Here is a 16,066-nt window from a genome sequence, read left to right as displayed (position 1 = left end):
ATGTTTATTTTGAGTAAATAATATAAAACTACATATTTAACATGTAAAAATTAAGTGAATGTCAAAACCAAAATTAAGAACTATAAGCAAAGCATGCAGTCTCTGTGTTAACACATTTTTGGTAGTGCAACTACAGTTTTCACTTTATAACTGCCATGATTTCATTTCACAAAACGTCAGAATCTTTATTATCATTCTTTACAGTTGATGTGGCAAACACTTCTTTCCCGCTTATTTTATTTTCCTCATCTTTCCTGCAACACGTACATCTCGAGTTCCTTATATTTCCTTTTCGACATATTTGAGACTTTCCGATCCAAGCACAATTACTCTCCCCATTAAAATCTTACTAAAATCTTATGTGCTGTTTGAGAAGTGGCTATGAGGAATCAGTTACTACTCACCCAAACCCAGCCCTTTGAGGTTATCAAGTCTCTGAAAGGGCCGATGGATGGTGTTGTGTAAAAATAAAACTACATATAAATCCTCTTTTTAGAGATAACAAATGAGCTCTCTTTCTTCAAGTTTTCATCAGCTAATTTGAGGGGCATCTATTTGGTAGTGAGCCCTGTAATCATAAAAAAAAATGTTGTAATCAAATTTAAAATGATGTTGTAATCAAATTTAGAATACATTTGTAGAATATTTTCCAGAGTCTGACAAGACCAAATCCAGATGAAAATGGTTCTCTTCCATTTCATCTTTAGCGCTTGTTTTCATCACTGAAATTGGTTATCAAACAAGCAAAAATAATGGAAAATGCAGGTATCCCAAAGTTTTAATACTTAGAGATACTACTGCTCAAAGTTTAAGTTCAAGAAAAATTGTTTTTCAGTGGATGCTTACCAATGTCAGTAAATAACTGAATCCTTTCCAAAAGGTGGAAAGAGCCAGATCTCATTATTTTGTAGTTCATGTACAGTAACTCATTTCATTAATCTACCATGCACAATGAGTTGACTAACATGATTTACATATTACTATAACAAAACTGCAGAAACCTAGGCTCTGCTTTAGTCTGGAGGTCAGTGATACTTCACGCTACCGCGTATAGCTGTCTAAAGCTCCTTATTGGCCTTATGCAATTTAGAACTTAGTGCAGCAATCTTCCTGACTCTTAAACTTCAAAACCACATAGTTATATGTAGTAGTCATCATGCAGATCAGCTGGTGGAAGAGAAAAGAACAGGACAGTAAGATACAGGCAATGAAGGCTGGTGCCCTGACACTTCTAAACTGGGGTGGTGATGAGTGCCAGCTCAGAGCCTACGGTGTTTCTTTTTTCTCATTTATAATCGCAAGAGAAGATTTTCATATCTGGCACACACAAATTCATAATTGGCATTTCACATATAAGTCCTCTGCTCTCCCATCAGTACGTTTATGAAAAAGACTGGATGTATTTAAAAAACAACAGAGAGCTTGGTGAGCAGCATGAGAAAGAAAGATGAGGGTAGGAGTCCTGTTTCCCCTCATTCTTTCCCATGCTGCCCACTCAGCAGCTGTTAGTCCTCTGCCTGCCTGCTGCTCAGCAAAGAGAACAGGTCACTCTTGTGATGTAGTGGGTAGTTCTTTCCCTGGCTGGAATGGGAAGGGATAATGTCAAGGTTGGAAAAACTGCGAAGGACTCATTTCAGAGCACATGAGATTTGCCCTTCTCTCTACGAGTCTTAGATTTCTCAACACCACAAGCCAAGCCCTCCCAAGTTATATATACACACACAAAAACATATACCTGTGTGGTTGCACCCTCCCTATGTGTGAATTTGCCTTCATGTTAAAATTTCTCTGCAACTCCCAGGTCAGGACTCATGGCAATGCCACAGCCATTCGGACATGCAGAGTGGGAAAAAAGCTGAGGCAACCATGGCAACACTGTGCCTTCTTGTGGCAAGTCTTGGGCTGTAAACAAACATCCTTTTCATAATCTACTTAGTGCCATGTAGTTTGGGTTTCTGTAATTTCGCTCTTTACACTTTCCATCACCAGCGTGCTGAAGGGCTGTCTAGTGTCCCTAAGCACAGGAAGGCAGTGAGGGGCCTTATGGAGAAAACACGTGTGTTAAATAAACTTCAGCTTTGAGTTACAGTGCTGTTCATGAATCAGCAATATATACTGAATAAGATGTCTTTAAACAGAAGCAAACTGATTCTTTCCACAGAATACAAATTTCATCACCTACCATGGATTCCAAGACCACCACTTCGTACATCCTGCAATCTAGACATGGGGTATGTTTACACAGGGGAAAGTGAACTAAGGTAGAGTCCCAGACTTGTTGGCTGGAAGCCTGGAAGGGAAATCTGCTATTAGGGTGACTGCAGGGAAGGTGGGGATTTCACTAGGCCCATCCTGGGGCCTGTAATCACCAAGGCAATGATGGTGGCACCAGCTCCCGCACAGGCCATGATGAAAAGGTGATAGGACATGTAGAGCTAGAAAAGAGCAGGGCACCAATGTTAGCATTTTATATGGAAGAAAATGGCCTCTCCCGGTCCGGGCACAGCTCCCTCTTTCTCCTCTAGGGCTGTTTTCTGAAGGCTGGGCACATGCTGGAATCACCTGCAGGGCTTTCCAAACTTCCTGTGGCCCAGGATGCACCCCAGACCAGTTACATAGGAGTAGCTGGGGGCTGGGCCCCAGAGTCAGGATATGATACTGCTCTGGAGTGCCTGCAGCCTGATCCTGGATATACATGCAGAGCAGCCAGGTAGGTGGGCCCTGCTGATATCAGTCGCTCGCTGGTTCCAGAAGCACATCAGGATTCTCTTGAATATGTAAGCTTCCATGAGTGCATTTGAGAATTTGCTTTTATAAACAGTTATGAACCACTGCCTAAAGACTATTCTAGGGCAGAGAGATTTTAAACCATAGTTTGTCAGGATTTATTGCCAATTAAGGATGAACAAGAAATAGCAAATCAGTCTGGAAATGTGAGACTAAGTGCCAGTGTATAAAAATTTGCTTGTATACAAATTCAGGGCAATATTCTTTATGAAAATTTAGCTTGGTTGTGTGACAAATGTCCTACTTTGAAATACTATCTGAAGGTGAAAGAGAAGAGTCTACATATATATGCAGACTTGCAGAACTGGGATCACTCTCAAATTATTGCCAAAAGAGAAAGCTCTCTGATGGTGCAGGCTCCTCCTTCAGTGGGCTGGGCCATGGACCAGGGCCATTTTCTAGGTAAAAAATGCAGGCAGAGAGCCCTCTCTTGCTCTTTGTCCCTAGGAGAACCACTTCTCTCAGCCTCTTTTGCCCAGTGGTCACCTAGGAACCCACTTAGGGGGTGGGGTTTACCTCATTTGTGTTGCAGATGTTCTCCAGGGCCGAGCCACATATTCTTCCTGGGAAGGCATTCCAAGGAATGATACCTGGGAAGTGAACCTCAACAGAAAGTTAGTGATTAGTGCAAAGTCCAGCGCCCCTGCTCTCAGCGGGCCCTACCACTTTTAGTGGCAGTTACAACACAATGACCGGCCAAGTTCTTCAACAACTGATGTAACTGCTCCCTGTAGAACAAGCTTTTGGGAATAAAAAGTCCTATTTAGACAACAGGGCAAAAGCAAAGTCAACTAACTAGTCCATAAGAGAATTAGACAACTCAATTTTTTTCCCTACAAATTCTGCTTTGGTTAGTTGAGCTGATAGTCCTGAACTCTAGTTCAACAGCTGCAGGACAACTCACCTCATAGGCATTTCCTCCTCCTGAAGCCAAACACTTCTCGCCCTGAATTTCATGATCTGCAGACTCACCCCTCAAGCTCTATGTCAGTGGTCCACCCCAACATCCGTTCTGAAACTGGGAGGCTGTGCTCAGAAAGGTTCATGGCAATTTGACAGAGTAATTACGTTCTAGAATTTGGGTTTCCATTTTGTATGTCTTTGCTTTTTTATTCATTTTTGTTGTGTTTTACAAGTATCTCGGAAATGTTTTTTGATTGAAGCTCCAATTGGAAACTTGGAAAACCACTGTCCTTCCCCACAGAGAGCACGGCCTCTGTCTCTCAGAGGTGTCTCTCTGTGGGGAAGATGTCCCCACACTGTGTCTCTCACTGTACCCAACTCACCTCTGCAGGCACCTCGTCCATTCGGCAGCTGCTGCTCTTTCTGTCGTTAATGCCTAGGTGTGTGCTTAAATATGACATGGGGCAAGTTCTCCTTCTGCCAGGCGGTAAGGAAGGAGGATTTTAAAAAAATACTCCTGGGCTTCCTTGGTGGCGCAGTGGTTGAGAGTCCGCCTGCCTATGCAGGGGACACGGGTTTGTGCCCCGGCCTGGGAAGATCCCACATCCCGTGGAGCGACTGGGCCCGTGAGCCATGGCTGCTGAGCCTGCGCATCCGGAGCCTGTGCTCCGCAATGGGAGAGGCCACAAGAGTGAGAGGCCCATGTACTGCAAAAAAAAAAAAAAAATAGAAAATTACTCCTTATTCTTTCCATCTTTGCTATGGACCAACAGTAAGTCTTTTTGATTCAGAGGAATGGGAAACGAAACCACTGGTTTCAAATACAGAAAAATTTTTAAAAATGATTACTGATGACCAAACATTTGTAGTGAATATTTAAGAAGAGGGAAATGATATATGCATCTAGATAGTCACTTACAAATACTTTAGAAATCAACTTTAGGATGGATTGAAAACAGAGACTAAAGAACAGTGTGTGTGAGCCTTTGGCTCTATGAGAAGAAATTAGTGTGATGGGCAATTTTAGGTAAGTTTCGTATTATGGTTCAAGGTAAGATGCTGAGGATAAGCCAGATAGGAAAAATAAGAAGCAAAAATACTCTTCCAGTAAAGCTCTGAAAGAACAATGATATTCTCTTCAATTCTAGTGAAAAGCTCTTCTTCTTCTCCTAGTTGTTTCTGCCAAAAAGAAGATTTCCTACCATCCTGGCCAGAAGCACTACTGAAACTGCCTTCTCTCACTCAACAGGGAAGTCGGGTCTTCAGTGATGGACAGGAGGTGCCCTGGCCCCTTTTGTGCCCTGTCAAAATGAACTGACCTTAGCTGCCGAGGGTGAAGATCCTACTCATTAAAAATATGTGTGAAAAGGTTTTTTCCAATAGCTGGCTTTAATAGAGTACCTTCTGATGACTTCAAAATACACCTGGATTTTATGTTTTGCTTTTCAATATTAAAGCAGTTGCTCATTTAAAAAAGACCTGATTTAAGGGAGGTGAATGTGCAGAGTAACTGGATTATACGGTGCGTGCAATATTCCAGATGGAAAATTGGATGGTACAAAACCAAAATAAGTTGAAGGAAAAATATATACTTTTTAGAGTGGATATCCACAAGTCTTTTTTGATTGAACTGCATTATAAAAAGTTTATTTTACTATATACTGAACATGCAAATATAACAATTTTGAATAACCCTTTTTAGGAACTAAGAGCCTAACTGATGTTTCCATCCAGAAAATAGAGCACATTGTGGGAAAGAGTATAATAAACTCTTCCAGTAGAATGGATGAAACCCATCTGGATGCTTAGACACCCATGTAATAATTAAGGCCCAGACATATGCACAAGAGGATACCAATGAATCGAGGAGAAAAAAAGGAAGTATCGTATTGCTGGATGTCCACGCAGATCTGCTCTACCCCAGCTGTCCCGTTTGTCTGTAGGGACTTGATGATTTCACAGGTTGGCCATATGTTGTAGAACATAAACATGGGCACCGCAGAGAAACCAAACACGCCCAGCCAGGTCACTCCCAGCACATGGGTGAGGAAGAAGAACTAGGCCGAAAAGGAGAAGGAGAAAGCATCGTCACCAACCAGGGCAAAGCACAACCCCTGGGAGGAGTGATGACACATTTCCCGGCCTACTGAACTTGTGGGATGCAGTCAAAGCACCACTTGGACCACGGCAGTGACAAGGGAAGTCTTGGAACTTTGCGGGTCCCTCTTTTAGCAAGGACGTGAGTGGCCAAGGGAGGATCTCCCTTGTCCAAGGTCACAGAGCTAATTGGTGACAGGGCCTCCTCCAGGCACTCCTCCTAAACACCAGTGGCTGGAGGCTTTCACAGGCCACTCCATACCAGTTTCCCAAATTCCCTTTATTTTACATAATAGATGGGCCGTAGAACAGCCATTGCTACAGGAAGCCCTTTGTCAAAAGGAACTTGGCTAGTTTCATGATCCCGTGAAATTACTAAAAAGCACTAGATGCTTGCACCTTCACTACGTTTACAATAGCCATGATCACAAGCTTAGTGCACAGTGGACCTGATAAAATGCTCATTTCCCTCTAGTTTTGTTCTGTTGTGTTTTTCAGCTTTAAGATCCACAGCAGCGATGGCAATGGGAAGAGGATTCATCGTGCTGGCCCACGTGCTGCCATGGATGATTTCATGAGGAACAGGATCTTACGGCTTTCCTTTCTTCCTGACCTGCTTGGACTACCGCTTTTCAGAGAGCTTTGAAAAGGCTGTCTCAAAAACGCTGTGGGTCTGATATTTTCAGAACGTGCACCCACCCGGTGCCCCAACGCCATGCAGCGTCCTCGGCACAACCCCTACTCGCGCCCTCAACTCCCGTACAGCATAACCCAGAGCCCACCTCGCCCGCGGGCTTCGCCTCTGTCCCCTCTTCTCCACTCACTCACCATGATCCAGGAGTCTCGTGATCGATCCCCTCTTGGTCACCTCTCCTCCCTCCCTCGAGTCGCTCCCCCAGGGCCCTGGAGACCTCGCTCTGCCCTGTGAATGGTCCTGTCACAGCCTGCCTGTCTTTCAAGTTAATTCCCAGCCCGGCACCCAAGACCTTTCCTGATCTGGCCCCAGCAGCATCCTTTTGCTCCTCTGGGCTCCAGCCTTCCCTTCCATCCAGGCCACAGCTCCTCTTCTCCGGGCTGCTCTGCTCAGGCTGGGTCCTCCTCCTCCACGCCGGGTGCCGCAGGGCTCCAGTGATTTTGCCCACCACTGCCGCCCTCCCTGGGTCCTCCGGCCCTGCGCACACAGCTCTACTGCCGCTCGCGGGAACAGAGGGCTGGACAGAGAAGCAGCAGGGGCAGCGCACGGCAGCAGCTGGCCTAGGGCCTCCCAGGATGAGCAGCTGCCAAGGACACATCCACCCGGGGAACGAGCGCACCTACCTTAACCTCAATGCGCACAGCGTCCCAGCCCCTTCATACCCCGGGCTCCCATCTGGTCACAAAGAAGTAACTACACTCTCTATGCTTCCTTTAAGGAGGATTTTTATGAACACTGGGCTTTCCGTGTCTTTTAAGACACGCTCTGCGTCCTTACCTCGTGACAGCAGAGAGCTCAGTCGGTACCCCCCGGGAGCTGCAGCCCCACAGCGACGGTGCATATCCTCCTCCTTGCTTCCTTCCTTCCTTCCATGCCTTCCTCAGCCAGCCTGTGCTTTCTGCCTCTGTGTGAGCACTTCTCTCTCAACTCTCCAACTGTTTTCATCATATCTGACTACCTTCTCAAATGCCAGCCAGCTGCTTGGCACAGGCTATTACAAGCTCAACTTCAACGTGCCCCAGATCAAACTACAAAAATGCCCCTTTCCCACCTCTCCCTTCACCCCTGACTTTCCTTCTGTGAAACGGCACTTTCTAACCCTACCTCTTAATGAGTCCCTTTTAAGCTCTGTCCTCCTCTAGACCTGAGGTCAGCAAACATTGCCTGCAAAAGGCCAGAGAGGGGATGTTCAGGCTCTGCAGGCCACATGCAGTCACAGACACTCCTCAGCACTGCTGTTACAGCATGACCGCTGACGCAGATGCCGTGTCAATGTAGGGGTGTGGTTGGGTGCCAAAAAATCTATTATGGACGTCAAAACTTGAATTTCATATAATTTCGTGTGTCCTAAGATATTATTCATTTGTTTTTTCCCCCAACGATGTAAAGATACACAGTCATTCTTAGCTCATAGGTGGATAAAAACAGGTGGCGGGCTGGCTCTGGAGCCTGCTCAACCCCCCTCTTTAGGCTCTAAACTTCTGGAGGACAGAAGCCTATGTTTTAATCTTTGCACTCCTGGTGACTAGCAAAGTCCCCAGCAAGGTGCTTAGTAGGAAACATGCTTGGTCAACACTGCCAGAGGGATTGTGACCATTCATCATAGTATGGGTGAGTCTTTGTGGCCACAATCCATATTCAAAGATAAATGAAGGAGAGCAGTGAGATGATAGGAAAATTATTTCCTTTCATAGTGGAGACTTTATATTTGAAAAATCTTCAATACCCTTGTTATCTGTACATTGATAAGAGAAATGCTTGATTTCATCCTACCAGCCATAGATTTTAATTTCTCCTCAATAACATGTTGAGGAGTTGGAACGGACACTTCTTCTGTCATGGACTCTGCGTGTATTCTCAGTTAGCTTTTACCAAATAAAAAGAAACACATGGAGGTGTGGCTTTGGCTGGGTATCAGTCATCAGAGATTCGTACTCACCATCCCACTGATGCACCGGCCACAGGCAGTTGTTTTAAACTTCCTGTGCAGTTCTTTCACTGCACTCGTGGTGTAGAAGCCTTGTGCCAACAGAATGATCCCATACAAGAAGAAAAGTGATGCAATTCCATAGATGACACACTGCATCAGTTGTATTCTAGGAAAAGAAGGTCCCAAGTGGTTAACAGACGTTTTTGGACTCCAGAGGGAGGCCATGAGGGTGACATCACTTGACTGGATGATGGCTTCAGTGGGCTCATGGGGCATTGCAGGCAGGCATCCCTGCCCAGTCCACCGCAGCCTGAGCCTTTCTTTCAAGATGAGCAAACTTCCCAGACAAGGGAGAAGTTTCCTTTGCACAGGGGTCCAGTTGGAATCTTTTAAAACTTATTAGATTAGTTATAAATGCAGACGTTGACAAGTTAAAGTCACTCATCCAAGGATACACACACAGCCAGGATTTAAACGCTGGTTCAGTGGATGACGTGTTCCTTCCACCGTATCAAAATGCCTCCCAACCAGGCCTAGTGCTTAACGTTATTCTGATAAAACCCCTAAGTAAGCACTGAGGGCTGCTTTAAGGAGTAACGTGGGCAAACGCTTTCTGCACAGACATTCTCATGTCACAAGTGATAATATATCAAGTAGATACAAAAAGAAGTTAATTCACATCTAATTTTGTCCTATGAAAGCCAGCAGCGATGCAGCTGACATTTGGCTGCCCACTGCAACCACCTGGTGAGTTTTACAGACAACAGATAACTGCGTCCTGTCCCCAGAGATCATGACTTAATTAGTCTGAGGTGAAACATGGACATGGGGATTTTTTTTAAAAGATTTGCTGGAAGTTTGAGAGCCACTCATCGAGATCACCAGCTAATTAAACTAACACACCTTTCCCAGGCTCAGTCACGGTGAATACCTCTTGGTCTTTTTTGTACATATTTGGCACTCAGCGAGTCCACTGTCCTGCTTGATCCTCCTTATAGCCTCCCCTACTGCTGCTCATTTCTTTGGAATCATTTCCTGAACAGATAAAGAATAAAATTCCCTAAGGACTCTTCTAATAGGATCCCATTACTGTTCCATAAAAATTCACTCATGCCTTTTTCAAAAGTCTGGTCGAAAAGTTTTTTCCAATCACAAGATACCTAAAGACTGTCAAACCCTGGTAGTCAAGGAAGGAAAAAGGAAACACTGAAGGGCAAGGGGAAAATATACGAAGGAAATAAATTCATTGCTGCCAAGCATGCACGGTTAGAGAATCCATGCATGGGAGTTGTTGCAACTCCACTGAGAATGATTACAGAACTGGAAGGCTGAGGCTGAACCCCTAAAACTTCCCCTTTCTGAACTGGAGGATACCTGGGGATTTTTCTGCTGCTTGAAGAATGAATGTCCAAGTCCTGTTCCTGTAGACTTAGAGTTGGGCTAAGTCTTCAACAGGTTCCTATCATTCCAGGGATGGCCATTTTCTGTGACAACACTGGAGGGCGACTGTTTCTTGGGAACCATGGTAACTCTCCTGGTGGGAGGATTGGCAGTATTGCCACTGTGCCCCTCGGCCACTGTGTGCAGTGTCCTATGTGTGCACCCTAGTGAGATCCCACCCCAGGTCCCAAACACCCACTACACTGTTGGCCCTTTCTTTTTCCTTCTCTCCTGGACATTTTCCTCTCTGCCTCCAGGGAGTGTGAATGAAAAGTATATATTTTCTCCCATGTGAGCACACTGCAGTCTTTCTGAAACCCTCCTGGGGTGGTGGCACTTTAAATACATCTTCAAAGGAAGCAGGTACTTACACCTCGCTCAGCGTGGTCACTGGTGTTGGTGGAGAAGTGTTGCTCAAGGATCACCACGGTGCCCTCAAGAGCCACATACCCACAGGCACAGAACAAGGCGACCCCAGAGAAGCAAAGGAAGGTGGCCACCAGGGAGGCATAGGGGACTCCTCCCAGACACTTGATGCAGCATTCGAAGCAGCCTGGACTCAGAGGAGAGAAAACGCACCTGTTAAGGGCAAAACGCCTTCCGACTTTGTGAAAGCCACACATTAACAGAGAAGGCTTGAATCATCCATCTTCCCATGAATGCTCTATGGATAATAGCTCAATGTCCCAAGGACCAGAGGGGGAGCTGTCGTCATCTCACATTCTGTGGGTGAGGACTCAGGGGCTCCAAGAGGAAATATGTAACTTAATTTGCTCGGGGTGAGTGGCAAGGCAGCCAACTGACAAATAGTTATGGAGTAAGGCACAATTCTACAAGTTCTTGTTTGACCCGGGGTCGGGTGAGGGGCCCCCTGCTCAAGTGGCAGCGAGCAGCAGTCATCCCACTCGCAATGTCAAAAGAACTGCAGTGAGGCTGCAGTTCTATGAAGAAAAGTGACCGTCAAGTTTCCCCCAACCTCAGCCTTCTGGGGTTTCGGGTACCTATTTTTCTCTTTCTGCAGCAGCCAATGGCTTTCCCCGAGCCTTTAACCTCCTGGGCACCCAGAAGAGTCAAATACAGTAATTACACTATTGCTGGGGTCAGAAAAGTATCAAGGGAATCATTTTGGAAAGGTAGTGGTCATGTTGGTCCCTAGAAGCACCAAGTCACCCAGATCCGCTCGAGTGGGCCTACTCAAGTTTCATGTCAATATCAGAAATTAGCTCAACTTTTAAATAAAAATGTTCCCCTGGGCCAGGAAGCACAAGCAATTTAATCACAGTCCACCCCAAACTCTCCTCTGTAGCTTCCACCTGCCGCCCTCCAACACAAATGTTCAGAGTAAGAAAGAACCCCGAACTGGTGGGTGACATTTAAGTACTTGAAGAGGAAAAAGGAACAGAAGAGAGGGAGAAAAAAAAAAGCCAAAATGAGCATCCATGAAGTGAAATGAAGGAGAGAGCCACAGTTCACTCTTCATTCATTCACGCTTCATTCTTGAATGACTTTCATTCATTTTTAAAATCAAGTTTGACTTGAGATGTCCTTAAAGACCTCCCCAGGGGCAGTCAGGTGACATTTTCAGTTCGGAGACATTTACATTTCAGTAGAGCAGTGCTGGCCTCGGGATAATGTCAGTACCTCTCCTGACCTCCCATCCCTGTTTATATTATGCAGACCCTTAAGACTCAAAGGAGGGGTTGGAGATGGCTGGTGAGTACCAAGGATGACTCCTTCATTACTGCACATGGAACCCAATGGATGTTGTGTTGTTCCCTGAGCTGGAGTTGACCCAGGGTGACTAGGCTTTGAGGACAAAGATGTTGAGTTCAGTTTTAGACATGCTGAGTTTTAGGTGACCGGATGCCATCTTAAAGGGGGGCTTCTGGTAGGCGATCAGATACATGGGTCTGTAGATCAAAAGAGCTGATGCTGGAGGCTGTCAGCTTCTGGACCATAGTGAACAGTTTCAGAGGTCAAGGAAAAACATCAGGGGACCAGTGAGCAGTTTGAAGTGCTTTAGACCCTTTGCTTTGCAAAGTATGGTATTTGGACAAGTAGCAAGAGCTTCAGAAGGGAGCTTGGGGGAAATGTAGAATCTTGAGCCCCACCCCAGACCAGCCCAATCATAATCTGCATCTGAACATCCCCCCCCAGATGATATGTGTGCACATGAAAATTTGAGATAGTCCCATCTTCCCAGTCCCAGGTGTAGTGTCCTTAATCCCTTTGAAGTGCCTCCTTTTGTATTCAACTGTGTTTGGTGTTTTCTCCCAAAAAGGTGACCTGATAGGCTTGGCCCTAACTCCAGCCACTTGCAAGTCAAATGGCAAGTTCCAAGGGCTGCAATAAAGAAAAACACAGTGTTCCAAACTGTTCAGCCATCTTGAAAGTGCAACTAGAGTGCTTTTTCTGAGCATAGAAAAAGCACATCTTAAGATGGATAGAATCCTACTTAAACGAAACAAAAGTGGATGTCAGGCAACTGAGGTCAACCTGAATGTCAATAGTGCCCAGGGTAAGAATTGTTGCTCTAAGTTTGTAATATATAATCCTTGTCTGAGACCCTTGACAATACTGCCAAATTCTAAATTAAAAAAAAACTTACAACAATTAATAATCTTACAATTTTTCACATCAAGGATGCTTTAGTGCCATACCATAGACAGGGTCTGAGAGCACAGATGTATCACACACACACCACACACCCCCCAACCCAGACTGTCAACTACAAATTGGCATTTGCCATCTTCTACAAGGATTAAATCTTGTGCTGTAGCAGCTGCTTATTTTCAACACCCCCTGAAAGGAGTTCAGGTTGAAGATCAGGAATGAGGCACTCTGTGCTCTGGGAGAAACTGGCAGAACAAGTCTTCAGATAGTCAGATATTTTCAAGAGCCTATTTTATGAGCCCAATTCTTGTATCTCCTCATATCTAGAAAAGCACTAAATCCTTTCTGGTGACCTCTGCTCCTTGTGACTAGCAGTAACATTCACGAGACTAGCATAAACCTTCTGCAAAAAATATGTGCTTGATTGCATGTACTCCGCCTTCACCAAAATCACATATATACTGACCTTCCCCCCTACCTCCTTGGAGCAGTTTCTCAGAGCTTTCTGAGATGCTGTCTCCTGGGCTATAGTCCTCATTTTGTCCCAAATAAAACTTAATTCACACCTCTCACATGCATATATTTTAAATTGACAAGACAAGGGACTGCTTTGGGATGTGCTCAGCATGAGAAGTCACAGGCCAGGCTGATGTTTTTAAAGAGGGAGGTGGTGTCAAGCATTATCAGAGCGACACAACATGAAACGTTGATGCCAGCTAAGGGAGATCAATGCTTTTTTCGGATATTCCTATAAATCCAGAGGTTGAGTTTTCCCAAGCTTCAAACCAGCAATGAAGCTTTTCCCAAGCTTCTGGTTAATGTGAACCAGAAAAGGCAAGGAAAGCATTTTTTGATGACTGTATTCTTTTCACAAAAAAGAAAACATATGGCAGTCTTATTATTACATTATTCTACTAATTCTCAGTACCTCTCACTAAACCTTAAAAACCTCTGTTGGGCCAATAATATCTAAAGCTGTCCTTTAGCTAGTTTCTGGCTAAAGAGAATTTTTGGTTTTGATTCACACAAAAACTCCAATGTGCATTAGCCTAAGATAGTTTAAATGTAAAGCACATAGTAAAGGGAAAAAATACACATCAATACCTCTCCTTCTCAATGGCCATTTTATCTCTGGCATCACTAGAACTTTTTGTGCAAAAAAAGAGGACAGGGCTTCCCTGGTGGTGCAGTGGTTGAGAGTCCGCCTGCCGATGCAGGGGACACGGGTTCGTGCCCCGGTCCGGGAAGATCCCACATTCCGCGGAACAGCTAGGCCCGTGACCCATGGCCGCTGAGCCTGCGCTCCGCAACGGGAGAGGCCACAACAGTGAGGGGCCCGCGTACCGCAAAAAAAAAAAAAAAAAAAAAGACAGAACACATTTTGTTCTCTGGCTTGCAGATGGCTGTTGCCAAGACTGTGAGTTCATAACGGACCAGTGATTTGCCCCAAGTTGTCTATCATCTCACTGCCGCTTTAATGCTGGCTTAGAAGTAGGGCCGGCAGGAACAGCGCTCAGATTCTTCCCCAGGGAATGAATCACACACACACACACACACACACACACACACACACACACCCCTCTACACATGGACTTCCTTGATATTTTAATGTTTCCTAATGAACCACATAATTACAAAGAAAAGGAAAACTGAACTTTACAACTTTCAAACAAGCAGCAGCAGGAAAAAAGAGATGGACAGAATCCTACTTAAGCGAAACAAAAGTGGATGTCAGGCAACAGAGGTCAACCTGAATGTCAATAGTGCCCAGGGTAAGAATTTTTGCTCTAAGTTTATAATATATAATCCTTGTCTGAGACCCTTGGCAATACTGCCAAATTCTAAATTAAAAAAAAAAAACTTACAACAAAATGAATTTCATTTTAACTTATATATATATATATACACACACACACACACACACACATATATATATATATACACACACACACACACACACTTGTATATATGCACAGAAGTTCTCAAACTTTACAGCATATTAGAATCATCTGGAGAGCATATGAAAATTGTAAGGGCCAGACTTCACCCCAGACCAACTACAAGAGAAGTTCTGGGAGTAGGACTCAGGAGTTAGTTTGTTTTTTAAAGCACCTCAGGTAATTTCAATGAACTGACTCATGGAAAACTGACTCATGGTGCAAATCCAGCTCTGCCAAGAATGGGTTTGGTATTCCCAAATCGTTGGGGGACAAAAAAGAAAGAAAACTTCAAAAGAATAACATTTCATGAAACATAAAATGTATACAAAATTCAAATTTTCTTGTCCAAAATAAAGTTTTATTGGACATAGCACACTCGCACACTCACCTTCATATTGTCAGTGGTTTCTTCCAAGATAAAAAGGCAGAGCTGATAGTTGCGACCAAAATTTACCATCTGGCCCTTTGCAAGAAAACTTTGCAAAACCTTTTCAAACAGCAGTGGTTGGAAAATCCTAGTGTACATATAAATCCCCTGGGGATCTCATTAAAAAGCAGATTCTGTTTTTACAGGTATGCATTGCTTACACTCTCCCAGGTGATCTATCTACCCATTCCACTAGCCACAGTCTGAGCCACAGAGCAGAAAACAGAGGTTACCAGAGTAGGGTCTGTACAGCCCTGGGAGACCCCAAGACCCTTTCTGAAAGTCTGTGAGGTCAAAACTCTTTTTATAAACACTATGTTGACTGAAATAAAATGCAAAATCTGAGAGCTGTGAGTTAAGTTTATTGGGGGCAAAATGAGGACTATACCCTGGCAAGCAGCATCTCAGAAAGCTCTGAGAAACCACTCTGGAGAGGTAAGGGAGGAGCCAGCATATAGGTGGTTTTGGTGAAGTGAGGTATGTGCAACCAAGCACACATATCAGTGGAAGATTGCTGCTAGTCACAAGGAGCAGATGTCCCTGTTAATAATTTTAGTGCTTATCTGGACATGAGGAGATGTAAGAACTCCTTTCAGGGGTGTTGAAGGTTAGAGACTGCAGTGGACAGTGATCTAATCCTTGTAGAAGTAGATGGTCAGTGACAACTTTTTGTCTGCACATTTTACATTAAATACGTTATTTTGGGGACTTCCCTGGTGGTCCACTGGTAAAGAATCTGCCTTCCAATGCAGGGGACGTGAGTTCTATCCCTGGTCAGGGAACTAAGATCCCACAGGCCTCGGGGCAACTAAGCCCACATGCCGCAAACTACAGAGCCCATGCACTCAGGGGCCCACACACCAAAACTAGAGAGAGAAAACTCACAGGCCACAGGTAGAGAGAAGGCCACATGCCTCAACGAAGATGCTGCATGCCTCACTTACGACCTGACGTGGCCAAAAATAAAAATAAATAAATCAAGTAAAAATTAAAAATAAATAGATAGATACACTATTTTTCTCATTTTATAGATGATGTAACTGCAACAGAGAGAAGTTGTGTCTTCCTCAAGCTCAAATAACTGGTGGTGGAACTGGAGGTATTTGAACCTCTTATGTGTTGCATTAACAGCAGAGACTCTGAAGTCAAATAGCACTGACAGTTACTCATGTGTGTGACCTTGGGCAAAAAGCTTAATCTCATGGTGACTCTTTGTAAAATGAATTTTGTCTCCC

General features: G+C 44.5%; 1 protein-coding gene across 1 annotated transcript; it reads right to left on the bottom strand.

Annotated features, from left to right (window-relative positions):
* Nucleotides 1–1,086: 1,086 nt before the first annotated feature.
* On the bottom strand, nt 1,087–9,357 carry LOC114891600 (neuronal membrane glycoprotein M6-b-like). The gene is made up of 6 exons (XM_029215797.1): nt 9,343–9,357; nt 8,421–8,577; nt 5,577–5,747; nt 3,304–3,378; nt 2,370–2,435; nt 1,087–1,167 (listed from the first exon to the last, which is right to left on the bottom strand). The coding sequence occupies exons 2-6, from the start codon at nt 8,565–8,567 to the stop codon at nt 1,087–1,089; spliced, it is 540 nt and encodes a 179-aa protein (XP_029071630.1). The 5' UTR covers nt 8,568–8,577; nt 9,343–9,357.
* Nucleotides 9,358–16,066: the final 6,709 nt, after the last annotated feature.

The sequence above is a fragment of the Monodon monoceros genome, unplaced genomic scaffold (assembly GCF_005190385.1).
Source record: "Monodon monoceros isolate NGI ecotype Baffin Bay Population unplaced genomic scaffold, NGI_Narwhal_1 Contig804_ctg1, whole genome shotgun sequence".
NCBI lineage: Eukaryota > Metazoa > Chordata > Mammalia > Artiodactyla > Monodontidae > Monodon > Monodon monoceros.
Note: the sequence above shows the minus strand (reverse complement) of the source record. Positions and strands in the feature narration are given on the sequence as shown.

What these genes read in the sequence shown, in the direction of transcription:
- LOC114891600 (XM_029215797.1), bottom strand. Translation starts at nt 8,567, where the DNA reads ATGCAGTGTGTCATCTATGGAATTGCATCACTTTTCTTCTTGTATGGG. An exon ending in GCGTGGACATCCAGCAATAC is followed by an intron (nt 3,379 to 5,576) that starts GATACTTCCTTT and finishes GTTCACTTCCCA; the next exon opens with GGTATCATTCCTTGGAATGC. An exon ending in GTGCCACCATCATTGCCTTG is followed by an intron (nt 1,168 to 2,369) that starts GTGATTACAGGC and finishes CTCTTCCACCAG; the next exon opens with CTGATCTGCATGATGACTAC.